Source organism: Telmatherina bonti, assembly GCF_933228915.1.
Source record: "Telmatherina bonti genome assembly, chromosome: 5".
Lineage (NCBI taxonomy): Eukaryota > Metazoa > Chordata > Actinopteri > Atheriniformes > Telmatherinidae > Telmatherina > Telmatherina bonti.
This window is the reverse complement of record NC_136623.1, coordinates 27434215-27447733: the sequence shown is the minus strand read 5'-3', so window position 1 is coordinate 27447733 and position 13519 is coordinate 27434215. Positions and strand designations below refer to the sequence as shown.

The window sequence follows — 13519 nt, the reverse complement described above, 5'->3', positions numbered from 1 at the left end:
ATCAACAAGGTTTATTGATATAATTTCTCCAAATTTGGCGGACCGTATTAAAAAGCTTAATGGGCTGCATATGGACCCCGGGCCATAGTATGCCCATTCCTGTGCTAACCACACACAGTGTAGCCTCTAAATGGTTATGGGATAAAAAGACATTGCATGCTAATGATTTAACCCTTCTTAAAAAGACTAAGATATTTTCCACGACCATTTTTCCACATGGTTGTTTAAGAAATATGAAGCTACGCATTTGGAGTTTAATGTTTCCAGCAGGAAGGTAACCACCCTGTAATGATCAGTAAATATCAAATGGGTGGGTTATATATATTTTCTTAGTTAAATCCAGCTGATGACTTTCTTTTTTAATGATAGTAATAATAACGAGAATATGTGAATTACTGTCTTTTAACCATGATTGTAGAAATAATTTAAAGTTGTGTCAATATACAGTACATTAAATGCACATTCTTGAACCACCAAACCTCTTTGTATCTCCAGGTGACAAACCAGATGATCACTGCTTGCAAAGCATATATCACTAATAATGGCTCAAATTCGATATGGGACCAGTCTCAGCAAGTTGTAGCTGACAAAATCAAAGCTGCTATCCATCTGAATCAGGTACAGCATGCTTTGTAAAAACATATGTCCGTGGAAATGAAGTCATATATTTCTTCTTTTTAATTATTTATATATTTATTTATTTTTTTGAGTAATTGTCACTAATTATGTTAATTATTTGTCTTTGTAAAGTACATCTGTAGTCAGTCATATTTAAATAATTTAATTTAGACCAAAATATTTCTGTCCTTTATATTTTATATGTTACAATGCTTCAAAATTACCGGTAAATGATGTGAAAGTTGTTGAATTTTGGCAAAAATATTATATTATTGTGGCATCAATAATATATGATGGAAATAATTTTGGTATAATAGACACAAAGTTGCATGTCAACTATTCCTGTGGCGTTGTTTTAATTACTTAAGAATTTTGTGTTTTGTGCATTATCCAGGAATACCAACGGTGTTTTCATAAAACAAAGGAGAAGCTGGAACAAAATCCCTCAGAGAGACAGTTTGACTTCAGTGAGATGTATATTTTTGGGAAGTTTGACACTTTCCAGCAGCGTCTCAGTAAGATCCTGGAAATGTTCAACACCATTTCCACCTACTCTGCACTCCAGGACTCTAAGATTGAAGGACTGGAAACCATGGCCACCAAGTTTCAGGTGAGTCTTTTGTTCATCAGGCCATTTTCATAGCACAGACATGCATCTCCTTGACTAGTGAAATATCATCACTGTCCAACCAATTATCTTCAGCATTTTTGCTGTGTTTAATATGTTTTTTTTTATGGACCGTCAGTAGAAGGCTTCCACAATAATTAAGGGAATATATTTTAAATATCATGTACTGTAGAACTGAGATATACATTTGAGAAAGGTTAAAGGATCGCATTCAGTACAAAAAAATCACATGCAGGATCCCAAAGTACAGAGAAAAATTTGAAACTTACCTATATGCATTGTACTTAAATGCACATTGTGTGTAATTAATGTGTATACTCTGCCGTTTAGCTTAGTATATATTGATGAGAAGTATCTGTTTGTTTCTGCTTTCTTGAATGTACAGACTGCAGAAATGCAGGCAAAATGGGAGGTAATGTCTCTCCACAGTCCAGAACTTTGCGATGCATGACTCATTTATATTTCTGTAGTTGACAGTGTGCTGTGGTTCATTCCATGTCAATTAATTATGCCATGATATACTTTTTTATGCTCATTCTAACTGCATGGAACATGAACAAAGTAGCAACTTTAGAATATTACATCTGGAATACCTTGTGTTTTTTCTTTCATATTAGGTGTGCTGCTATTTACTTACAGGTATAGAACTAATCTTGAAATGTCATTAGTGCTAATAATGTTATTTTGCATGCAATCTGCTCCACTACAAACTACATGTCTCCAGGTTTTTCCCATGTCTCAGTGAAATTTAAAAGCATAAAAAAAAAAACAAAACAAGCTGTATGCACCTTTCAAAGCTTTGCACCAAGGATGTATTCAGTAATGTCTGTAGCTAAGAGCTAATTGGTTATCATACCGAGAGGTTGATTGATTATCAGGGGCATATTCAGCTCATTTAGTTGAGTTCAGCGTTGTTAACCAAGATTACGAAGAGATTGGCTTTCAGAGTTCATCAGCCCAGTTGTAAACAGGGTATATTGCACCTCCAAACTGAAACCATTAACACACAGTTTGAAGTTATACACAGAACACTAATTTCTCTGAGGGGCTTTAGTTTAATTTGCTTTCACTTCCAAATATTTACCATTTGAAATTCATTTTAATTAGAGTAGGTTTGTGTACGTGCAATGGCTGCTTTGATTTTTCATTAATGCAGCATATTTTTATTGTGCTTGTATCTTAAAAAGCTGAAAACATAGTAATTACATTTTTCCACGTCTTCCAGTTTAGCTACAGTAACTTCATCAGGCCTTTCACGGTCCAAGTAAACCAAACAAAGCTGGATTAAAGGCGACTTCTGACTTCTCCTTTTGTAAAGAAAGTAGCTGTTAGTTTAGCAGTGTATTTATAATTAATTGTAAGCTGTTAGACATGATGTCATATTTCCACATTTATATTGTATGCCTTTTCTTTCTACAGTGACTAACTCACACACTACGATTATGTGTTCTAGCTGGGAGCTTAACATGTTGTCCTAAATTACACATAGTTGAAGTTGAGTTCATTGAGTAATTTGAGTTCGAAGGTTGTCTACTTGGTTGTTTAGCTGCAGATGAATGGAAAATCCAAATACTGATTCAGAAAAATAACGTGTGTTTTTATTCAAATGTTTTTGTTCGATAGGCTATTGTGCTGAACATGAAGAAAAAGGACTACAGTTTCTTAGACCACAGAAGAACGGACTTTGATGTTGACTACGAGGATTTTTGCAAAAGCACGTCAGAGCTACATGTAAGTTAACCACAGACACAACCCATTATTTATATTGTACAGAAAAGATGTTTTGTCAATGCCAAAGCCAAACTAATAACAGTTTACAGAATCAGTAAGTGGACTACAAGAGTTTTGGTATCCATTTGGACTTTCATGTAGTGTGAGTAATATTGGCCTGTCATGCCTGAACAAGCTTTAGTTGCATGAACATAAATATTAATGTGCTGAGGAAAAGATGCATATTACATTTGCTGAAATAGACCCTCAAACCCACTTCCTTATGAGAAGGAACCCACTGACATATGAGACAAGTTTCACTTTATATGAATATTTGGAAACTTATTTGTATTCTAGAAATGACAAGTACAACTAAGGAAATGTTTTCCTGTATTTTTATTATTCAGACATATTGGAAATGTTACCCAGACTGCTTGTGGTAATTATAAAAAAAACTAAGAGAGTAAAACGAAGAATGTGCATGTGTTTACTGTTTGTACTAGCCAACACATTTTTCATTGTTTTGTTTTTTTTTAAGTTTATTGTTTTAGAAGTTTTATGTACCTTTAACATGCTTTTTAAATATTACAGCTGTTTTGTGTCTCTGTTAACAGAATCAGCTGAAGAGTTTCATGGATAGCACCTTTGAGAAGATTCAGAATACCGAAAGAGCATTAAATATGCTCAAGAAATTTGAAAGGTAATGCAATGTCAAGCATTTAAAAAGTCTTTACAGCTTCTTTTTCAAAGCTTCACACTCCAGGGTGATAGCAAGTACTTTCTAAAGTGATAAATTAGCTATAAATAACTACCTCAACCCAATATTCAGCTTTTTAAACAAATTCCTAATCAAATAACTAAAATGAAAGAAACATCAAGTCTCTGAGTAAATCTCTCACAAACTGGACACTGCTGTGAAATGAAGAATTCTTATCTTGTGTATTTAATTTTTATTTTGTTTCTTGTTTTCAACAAACTTTGATTAAAATCCAAACTCTTGCACATTTGAACAGATTGGGCATCCCTGACCTTGACATTGATGAGAAGTATCAGCGTATTCTTCAGAATTATGGTCGAGACATTGAAATGGTTTCTCGCATCTACGTGAAACAGAAGACAGAACCCCCGACTGGCAGGGATATGCCTCCAGTGGCGGGCCGGATCATGTGGTCACGGCAGCTATACAAACGAATTCAGGGTCCAATGGATCTCTTTCAACAGGTTATACAGAGTTTCAGACATTTTTTGTTTCTACTGAGTCCATGGTTTGTTTGAGTGGATTTCCAAGAATATTGTGTTTTTTAATTTAAGTTAAAAGGTGCTCTTCTATCCCTATGCAGCATCCAGGCGTTCTTACCACACCAGATGCTAAGAAGATTATTAAGAACTTTAACAGGGTGGCAAGGGTTCTGTTAGAGTATGAGATGCTCTATCATCACAACTGGATGACAAAGGTGAGGGAAATCAATTACAATAGGCTTATAAAATATGTAAAGGAAATAGTACATTTAGCAAAAGTGCATGAACAGAAGTAGATTTAGTTTAGTGTACATGAGACACGCTACTTTTTCATTCTTTTCCATTGTCTATCTTTTAAATAAAACTTAGTAAAGTCTTCAATGAAGTGTGATTATTTCTTGTACAGATGGAGAATGCCAGGGTCGGCCTCCAAGCCTCTCTTCTGGTACGGTCTCAAGAGACAGGGGAACTTATTGTGAACTTTGACTCAGAGGTTCTGACCCAGATAAGAGAGACAAACTGCATGACGCGAATGAATTTGGAGATCCCCTCCTTTGCTGCTCTGCTGCAGCAGAAACAGGACACTCTCAAAAAGAACTACAACAAACTACAGGTGAGTGGCAAAAAAAAGAAAGAAAAACAGCTGTTAGCACCCTGACGTACATACAATTTGTAGTTTTAAAGATTTTCAAGCAAGGACCACACTGTAAATTTGCAATTTAGGATAAGTAAAGTTTTTGTTGTGTTGTTTTTTAATTAATTTCATCAATGAGATTTGTATGATTATTTATTGAAGTGTAAATGCATGCATAAATGCAAATCTGTTGGGCATTGATGCTTACTACTGGCCGGAAAACTCTAGGAGAATAGAGAAGGAGAAAAGAAGATAAAAGTAACAGTAAAAAAGCTTATGCAGGAAAAGCAGAAATTAAATATATATGACAGTAAGGGGTTTGAGCCGTAGTTCTTCTCTGTAACCTTTGCTAAATAGCCATTTCTCTAGTAATATCACACGTCGGCACATTATAAACATGTGGCTGATAAAGGTAGGAGAATAGAGAAACAGAAAGAGGTGTAGTGAAGAGAAAGAGAAATTCCATGTTCTCTGATAACATTCTCAGCAAACCAATATTAGTTTGAGATAATACGTATTAACATCTGTCTTGTTTTACAGCTCATGCTGAGTGAGAACATCAGAGTACGAGCCAAGATTCAGACCGTCTTTGAACAACTGGCTATGCCGCATGTTGCTAAGGTAACAAGTAACGAATGTGAAATACATGGAGGTTGTGGAAGGGAACTTGATGGGATAAATTCCACAAATTGGAAAACACTTTTCAGAATGTTTTATTTTTAACACACATAATTACTCTAAGTTTGCCTTACGACAAGATGAACTCTAGTTTGCAGCAGCAACTTGGTGTGGATATGTTTTTGATAAATTATATAATGGGAAAAAAAATTATAGTCTGACCATAGACATTTATGACTGCAAATACTGCCTGTAAACATTCTTTTGAACACAGCGATGCCTAGTAAGAGTAGTCATGCGATACTATCAAAATAATTGAAAAATGCTTCATTTTCATCAACGTTAAAATGGGCAACTGTACTTTTATGTTCATAACTGTAACAACCCACTGGGGTCTAGGAGGCGAGATTTAAGTAAAAGTTCAACAGTGAATTATTTACAGTGTGTAACAAGCAATCCATAAATCTGTCTCATTTCAACAAAGGCTCAACTTAAAACTTCCTGTGACAGGAGCAAAATGCATTAACTAATGAATACAGAAAAACCAAAAGACAGTCTCTTAAATAGTAAAGGATTGCCAGGTGTGGAGGAGACTGGGAAGTAGTCCACCAATCCTGGAGGCACGATAGGGTAGGCGCAGCAGAGAAATGGGAGCTAATTTTATGCAGGCACTGGATCATTTCAATTTACATATAAGCCCTGCAGGCCAGCAGGCTATGGCCAGAACTGTAACATGTTGTCTACACACTAAAACAGTGGTGTCCAAAGTCGGTCCTTGAGGGCTGATGTCCTCCATTTTTTTTCAGTGTGTCCCTGTGTCAACACACATGACTCAAATGAAAGGGGTTCAACAGCATATAAAGTTCTGCATAATAAATATTCATTTGAGTCAGGTGTGTTGGAGCAGGGATATGTGAAAAACCTAAAGGATTTTGGCCCTGAATGGCTGGAGCTGGACAGCCTTGCACTAAAACTATGGTGATGGGTGAGATATCGCTGATATGAGGACAGTATGGTGGCCAATAAGGCTTTGGTGCCTATTTTGTTGAAAACTGGTTTCCTAACACAAGGAGCTTTGGAAGTAGAAATTAAGGGTGATGGTGTGTATTAACCAAATGACAACATTTGAACGATTGGAAAATAAACAAGGCATTATATTAGTCAAAGGTTTGTTACCCTTTACAGAAATCATCAGAAACATTTTTGTATAATTTGAATGACTGATTGACCAAATATATTTAATGAAATAGAGCACTTAAAGTGCAGGATAATTTCAGTTTTCACTAAGTTCCAAAGTGCAAAGTTGTATGCAACTTTATACTCTAATTAACTTATAACCTTAAAGAGTATCTTGCTCTTCCAGAAGCCATAATGATCTTCATCCTCTCCAGACACTGGCCAACTAATTACTGAGTTTAATTCAACTTGTGGCCATGTCTTGTACTTTGTGGCTCTTGTGACAGCATGAAAGCCCAGAGCTCAGCTGCAGATGAACAGTGACATTTTTGCTCTTAGGCACTGAACAACGACAGAAAAAGATAAGCTTCAGGTTTTATATGAGATATTTAAAAGCTGTTTGACAAACTATCAGCAGGCTATAAAAGCAGCAAGAGCAAAGCACTCTACCTTTACAATTTCTAAAAAAAAAAAAAAAAAAAAAATTTTTTCCAACTATTGAAAGTATTTATGAAACCTTTTTTCCCCCTCTCAAATTGATCATATTCATTTAAATATTCAATGATCCTTATTGTCACAAGAGATAATGAACCCACAGAACAGGTTAGCAGCTTCTTAACTGTTTAATGGAGCAATCACCAAATAGACCAGATGGCTGATGTCCAAGGTTCTTGGTAGACTCTGGGGAGGCAGGGAATGATCCAGGCAGGCAGACAGGACTGGCTGGGAGGATGGTCTGAGCAGGCAAGGGCTGTGGATTGTCTCAGGTGAGGTTTACACCTAGAAGAGGCAACGATCCAGCATCGACTGGTGAACAGCTTAGGTCTTATAAACAGGTGAAGAGCATGATCCTGATTCTGCTCAGCTGTGCAGGCTTAACCACAGGCCACGCCTCCGCCAGACACCACAGAGAGCTACCTCCAGGTTGGAAATCCATGACACTTATAATGGCCTCATAGTTTCTCCTTTCTCTGTTCCTTTTAATGATAGTTAAGTTAGTTTCTTTTTCCCAAATCATTGACACAAAATCCATCAATTGTGCTTAAGAAATTGCTCCCATAATTATAAATGGTTTTATAAATGTAATCTTACTTTCCTGTTTGAAACACTGTTTTAACTACTTTTTCTTTTTTTGAAGACACCATTAATATCTTGAAAAAAATCTTGTTAGATTTGACAATATGTATCAAAAATGATGAAAGCTCTAAAACAATGTTTGTAAACTTCGGTAAAAGTAGTTTTCTTTTTAAATATTTTTCTGACTAATTTGCAAGGTAGCCCCGAGGACAGTAAGTACCCTATAAAGGACTTCATCATAGTATTTTACATTTACTTAACAGGTGGATGAAGCTATACAGCCAGGTTTGATCTCCCTCAGCTGGACGTCTCTGAACATAGACAAGTATCTCAGCTGCATCGACAAAGCATTGGGTAAGCAAAAAGATCGATGCCTCATGTGCTGACACATAAAACATTCTGCAAGTTAACACTGGCAGCATGTGGTGAAAGTTACGTAATATATTCATTGTGCACTCACAGGCACCTCACATACGTCATGCTGCTCTTTGCACTTCACATTTTCAACCTCTTGATTCTCATTTTGTTAATCTCCTGTTTCACCAATCCTTCCTCAATACTTGCTGTATTTTTTGCCTTTGAATCCCTCAATTTTCTGAGTGTATTTTTCCCTGGGTCCTATTTGTTCTGTGTCTCCAGTGGACCTGGAGCTATTGATGGATAGAGTGAATGACTTGGTGGAGTTTCGGATAGATGCAGTACTGCGAGAAATGAGTGTATCCACACTGTGCATTCTGCCAGAAGATGAACCAATTACCTGTGAGGAATTTGTTCAAACCACCAGGGTAAAGGAATAAAAATATTTCTTTCAAATAAGAGAGCAAAATCATTCTGCAGTCATAGTTTAAATAAAGCCAGCATGCTTTTCCCCTACCACAGTTTGAAATATGCTAAGCTTACATATAACATATACAGTCTTTGAAATACCCCATGCTTTTCACACTTTGAGATGCTATTCTAGTTGTTTTCTAGATGCTTTTTCTAGTTTTCTTTTTAACATTAGCTCATATTTTATGGAATAAAAGCATAAATTGTGAATCTCATATCACTTATCATCCTATATTTACATATTTGTGTAGGAACTGTGCATAAAACAAGCCCAGAATCTAAATACTAAGAGTGCACTAGTAGAAGAGGCTGCAAATGAACTGATCAACATGCTGATGGAGTTTGACCACGGTCAGAAGAAGGAGGAAGAAAAGGAGAAAGTTGAGGAAGAAAGCCACACTGAGAGCAAGACCATAAACCACCTTGACAGTGAAGGTAATTTGTTGTTTTTCTTTTAAGGACTAACAGAGTATAATCATTTAAAATGAAATATAACGGTTCAAAAGCTTTTTATAGACCTGTACTGCAAGGTTATACTTGTTCCAACCTTCTCAGTTCAAATCTAATAAGGAATACTGAAAAACAAATATATTTTCTGTGACAGATCTTGGACAACTGTTGTTGAAACCTTTGATGTTTGAAGTAAATTTCTTGTCTCCTTAGGTGAAGATGAGCGCTACTCAGAAGGTCGTCTCTTCTCAAGAAATACATTGCTCCCTCCTGCTAGCGTTGACCCTTCCTCCCCTTTGGTGAGAAGAAGGAAGAAGCGAGATCTGATGAAAGTCATGGAGGAAGAGGCCCAGGAGCTGCTGTCCTACTTCAATCACCGCAATGTGGATGCCTTGCTCAGAGTGACGCGCAACACTCTAGAGATGCTACGAAAGCGCATACATACATCCTCACTGACACATTTCTTGGGTAGGGTTTACCTTTAAACTGAAACACAGAAACATTAAAATGTTTAATAAAAGCTACACAAGGCGTCAAGTGAATGTTTGGGAGCATATACAATAAAAACTTTGATAATAATAATAATACAGTTGACCTGATTTCTATCTTGACTTTACCACAGCAGTGCTTTTCCAAAAATAAAGATATCTCATAGTTACTGTTACAATAGCAAAACCATGTGAACACAAACTGTGTATCAGCAGTTTGGAGTACCATCAATTCTCTTTTGTAAAGTTTATTTTTGGATGTTCCTTCCCGAGCTCAGAAAATTTCCTTTTCTTTTTAAATCACATCATATTGTGATGTATCACAGTTTTCTTATTCTCTTGCCGTAGGAGAGAATGATTCAGCCAGCCGTGGAAAAAGCAGCAGTCAGCAGGCCATCTTCAGAGTCAATGTGACCCTTGCCATACCTAACATTGCCATGGTCCCAGCCTTGGAGGAGGTCCAGTTGGCGCTAAACCGGGTTGTAGAGTGCATAGTCAGTGTCAGCAAAGGAGTCAGTCAGTGGAGTAAAGAAAGAATCTCCAAGGTCTGCTTGACAGGACAAAGTCAAAATTCTCTAAAACATATAAACTTTGTTGTTCAATTAGTACTTGAATTTGTTTTTATTCTATGAGTTTTGTTTAATAGTCTTTCAAAAAACCGATGTATTTTTTTGTTCTCATTTCTTTCTCTTTTTTGTTTTTTAAGAGAAAAATGAATGAACGACGGATGGCAGCTCTGAAACAAGACAGTTCTGAGAGTGAATCAGAGGATGGAGCAACAACACACAGAAGCCTGGCTGGTATACGAGGACACAAAAAACTTACCTGACCTAACCTCCCCAGCTCTACTTAGGAAATTATCTTTTTTTGGCATTTAGTCATATAATCTGTTTTTAATCAAATTTCCATCCATTTAATTAGTGTTTTATATTTCTCAGCTCACCAGAAGACATGTTTGACTATGTCTAGACAGAGACATTTTGATTGATATAATTTGTCACAGGCTTTGGAAGGACAACATTTAAAAATTTTGTACCATAGACCTGCCCTATTAGTCACATTTACAAAAAGGATTGCATGTTTGTAATCTACAGAAACTTGCAGTTTTATTTTTACTTTACTGAGAGCACTTTTTTTTGTAAAACATTAAAAGGATTCAAAAGCAGCCATGTGTAATGTTAGTGTGCATCTTTACCAACTCTGTGAATAACATCTAAGAACTTATATTCTGTTCTCAAAAACTATTTACTTCACAGATGGCAGTATATCAGACATTTCAGCATCTGTGATCCAGGCCATCCCATTCCAAACCAGAAATTACTTCAAGAGTGTGTCTGAGAACAAAGAGATTGTCAAGTTGGTTTCTGTTCTAAGCACTTCTATCACTTCCACCAAAAAGGTAAATGAATATAAAATGTCCAAAAAATAAATCCAATATGATTTAAATTAGAATTCTGGTAAAACCAGGATCCAAACGAGACATTTTTTTTCTTTTTTCACAGAATTTAAAATGTTAGATTTTCTTTTCTCCTCATATCTTACAGCACATAACTGTGGCTCTATGTTTTGCAGGAAGTGGTTACTGCTTTACAGCGTTTTAGTCATTACCATCACATCTGGAGAAAAGATCGTGAAGACACAATGCAGAAGTATGTTGAGCTGAATGACTCATTTTCATAGGTGAATCCTAGAAGTGATCACATTAGTATTTTTTGTGTCCTTCTTGTTATAGATTTATCCAAGGGAACCCCTTGCTGTCAGAGTTTGAGAGCCAGATCCTCTTCTATCAGGATCTGAAGGTGGAAATAAACTCTGAGCCGGAGTATATTACTGTGGGAGCTTTGGCTTTATTCACAGGTTAGACCAAGTTGTTTCATTGGACAAAAGTTAAATTCCATTTAACCAGAAACTAATTCATTTCTCTTTATTTCTTTTTCCTTGTTTATCCCAGAGAGAAAGTGTGAATATTTGTTATTGTTATATATGTAATATATAATAAATAATAAATGTAATGTCTATAATATGTTTCAGCATCTCTGAAGATGTCCCTCACTGCTGAAACTAAGAATTGGATGGTGGACTATGGACTGTACTGCAACAGGAAATATCGGTCAGAGATGGAACAAATCTTTGCCTTTGTTGATGAAGCAGGAAAGAAATTAAATCGACAGATCAAAGACCTGGATGACATTCGCATTGCTATGGCTGCACTCAAGGAGATCAGAGAGCAGCAGATTTCTATTGACTTTCAAGTTGGACCCATAGAGGTACAGTACAACATAGCAGTTTCTGGCTCTCTCTGTTATCTCTATGAAAATATTCCTGATGGCAAAGACAGAAGATGTGTTTGATTTTGTGCATGTTTTCAAGAGATCTAATTAAAGTTTCTGAAAGTGTTTGGATTATCAGAGCCTTGGAAGCCTTGCAGCAGAAAATCCACATTATGAGCCCTTGTTTTAGTGTTATTCAATACATCGCTGAAGTATTAAATGAGTTATTATTTGTACTAAACCTGTGAGCTGGAATGCTTCTATTTTTGTCTCTGCAGGAGTCCTATGCCATGCTTCATAAATATGAACTAACGGTGGCCAAAGAAGAGGTTGATAAAGTAGATACTCTGCGTTATACCTGGGAAAAGCTTCTGTCCCGGACAGCAGAGGTTCAGAATGAACTTGTTGCTTTGCAGCCAAACTTCCGAGGAGAGTTGGTCACCAATGTGGAGACGTTTCAGGAAGACTGCCAACACTTTTACCAGGATTATGAGAAGGTACAAGAGGAGATCAAACTGCTAATTCAGATTCTTATTGTTCTTGGTTCAATTGAGGCTGCTCATTCAAATCGCAACACATAGTTATTATGATTCGATTAAGACTTATTTCAATCATGAATGACAAGTGCTCCCCCTCCCTTCTGCTTCAGGATGGACCTATGGTGGTGGGGCTAGCTCCCCAGGATGCCAGTGACAGACTGATCATGTTCCAGGTTGGCCACTTATTATATGAATACTACATATTGGTATTTGAGTAAGTGCATTAATCGATGTGTTAAGAAGTTAGATTCATTCTTGTCCGATCTTCATCTTGTTCCCGACTAAAACAGTTACATGACAATCATGTATAAGGTGAAATTGTGTTCGTGAAAATATTCTTTTCATGCCATTAAAAATGACAAATTTAGGCTATTTTTTTTTTTAATCTGTGCACAATTTGCACCAAAACTGTAACCTAAAATTAGTGTCAATTTATGCTGTTATACAATAGCTGAAATGGCTTTGTTTTCATTGTCCTCTTCAGAATCGATTTGACAATCTGTTCAGGAAGTACATCACTTACACAGGTGGAGAGGAGCTGTTTGGACTTCCTGTCACCCAGCATCCTCAGCTGTTGGAAATAAGAAAGCAACTGACTCTTCTACAAAAATTGTATGGCCTTTACAACAGTGTCATCGAAACAGTAAACGGTTACTATGACATCCTCTGGGCTGACATTCACATTGAGAAGATCAATAATGAGCTGTTAGATTTTCAAACAAGGTAAGTTTTTTTTTTCTGTTTGTCTCAAAATTTCATTAAGGCAACTTCAGCTACTCTGCATTGAACTGTTTTAGCCACATTTGTGCTGACCTTTGCTTAAACTGCAAGTGAAATAGACACTTCTAAGAAAGGTAATCTACCACTGAACAACAAACATGAAAAGCTTGATCTACAGCTTAAACTGAGAATGCTGTTTTCACACAATTGAGCCGTCATGTTGCTCATTGTGGATTACATTACTGTGCTTTTCTCCACCAGCGCTTTTATTCACACTTCATCCTCTGCAATTCATTATTCAAAATGTGTGATAGGGAAAAAAAGGAGGAATAAGGGTCAGTGAACACAAGCAAAACTGTTTTATTTAGTGGGAAAAAAAATGTTCTTCATGTCAGAATTGCTTTGCCCCTGACAGTTGAAGGTAACACGCAGTTAGAATTCACAATACATATATATATATATATATATATATATATATATATATATATATATATATATATATATATATATATATATATATATAT

The 13519-nt window shown here is 36.2% G+C and overlaps 1 protein-coding gene across 2 annotated transcripts in view; it reads left to right on the top strand.

Annotated features, from left to right (window-relative positions):
- Window positions 1–13519, top strand: part of dnah5 (dynein, axonemal, heavy chain 5) — a gene marked incomplete at both ends in the record, with an annotated part of 97426 nt that overhangs the window by 18345 nt on the left and 65562 nt on the right. For both annotated transcript variants that reach the window (XM_079241402.1, XM_079241401.1), the window contains 22 exons: window positions 496–618; window positions 1013–1228; window positions 1632–1658; window positions 2870–2977; window positions 3571–3656; window positions 3970–4177; window positions 4297–4410; window positions 4602–4808; window positions 5370–5450; window positions 7964–8054; window positions 8340–8485; window positions 8780–8963; window positions 9192–9446; window positions 9815–10011; window positions 10173–10266; window positions 10723–10865; window positions 11039–11115; window positions 11199–11323; window positions 11498–11733; window positions 12015–12233; window positions 12386–12448; window positions 12760–12998. In XM_079241402.1, the coding sequence (XP_079097528.1) occupies window positions 496–618; window positions 1013–1228; window positions 1632–1658; window positions 2870–2977; window positions 3571–3656; window positions 3970–4177; window positions 4297–4410; window positions 4602–4808; window positions 5370–5450; window positions 7964–8054; window positions 8340–8485; window positions 8780–8963; window positions 9192–9446; window positions 9815–10011; window positions 10173–10266; window positions 10723–10865; window positions 11039–11115; window positions 11199–11323; window positions 11498–11733; window positions 12015–12233; window positions 12386–12448; window positions 12760–12998 (3239 nt within the window). The remainder of the gene's footprint in view (window positions 1–495; window positions 619–1012; window positions 1229–1631; window positions 1659–2869; window positions 2978–3570; window positions 3657–3969; window positions 4178–4296; window positions 4411–4601; window positions 4809–5369; window positions 5451–7963; window positions 8055–8339; window positions 8486–8779; window positions 8964–9191; window positions 9447–9814; window positions 10012–10172; window positions 10267–10722; window positions 10866–11038; window positions 11116–11198; window positions 11324–11497; window positions 11734–12014; window positions 12234–12385; window positions 12449–12759; window positions 12999–13519) is intronic.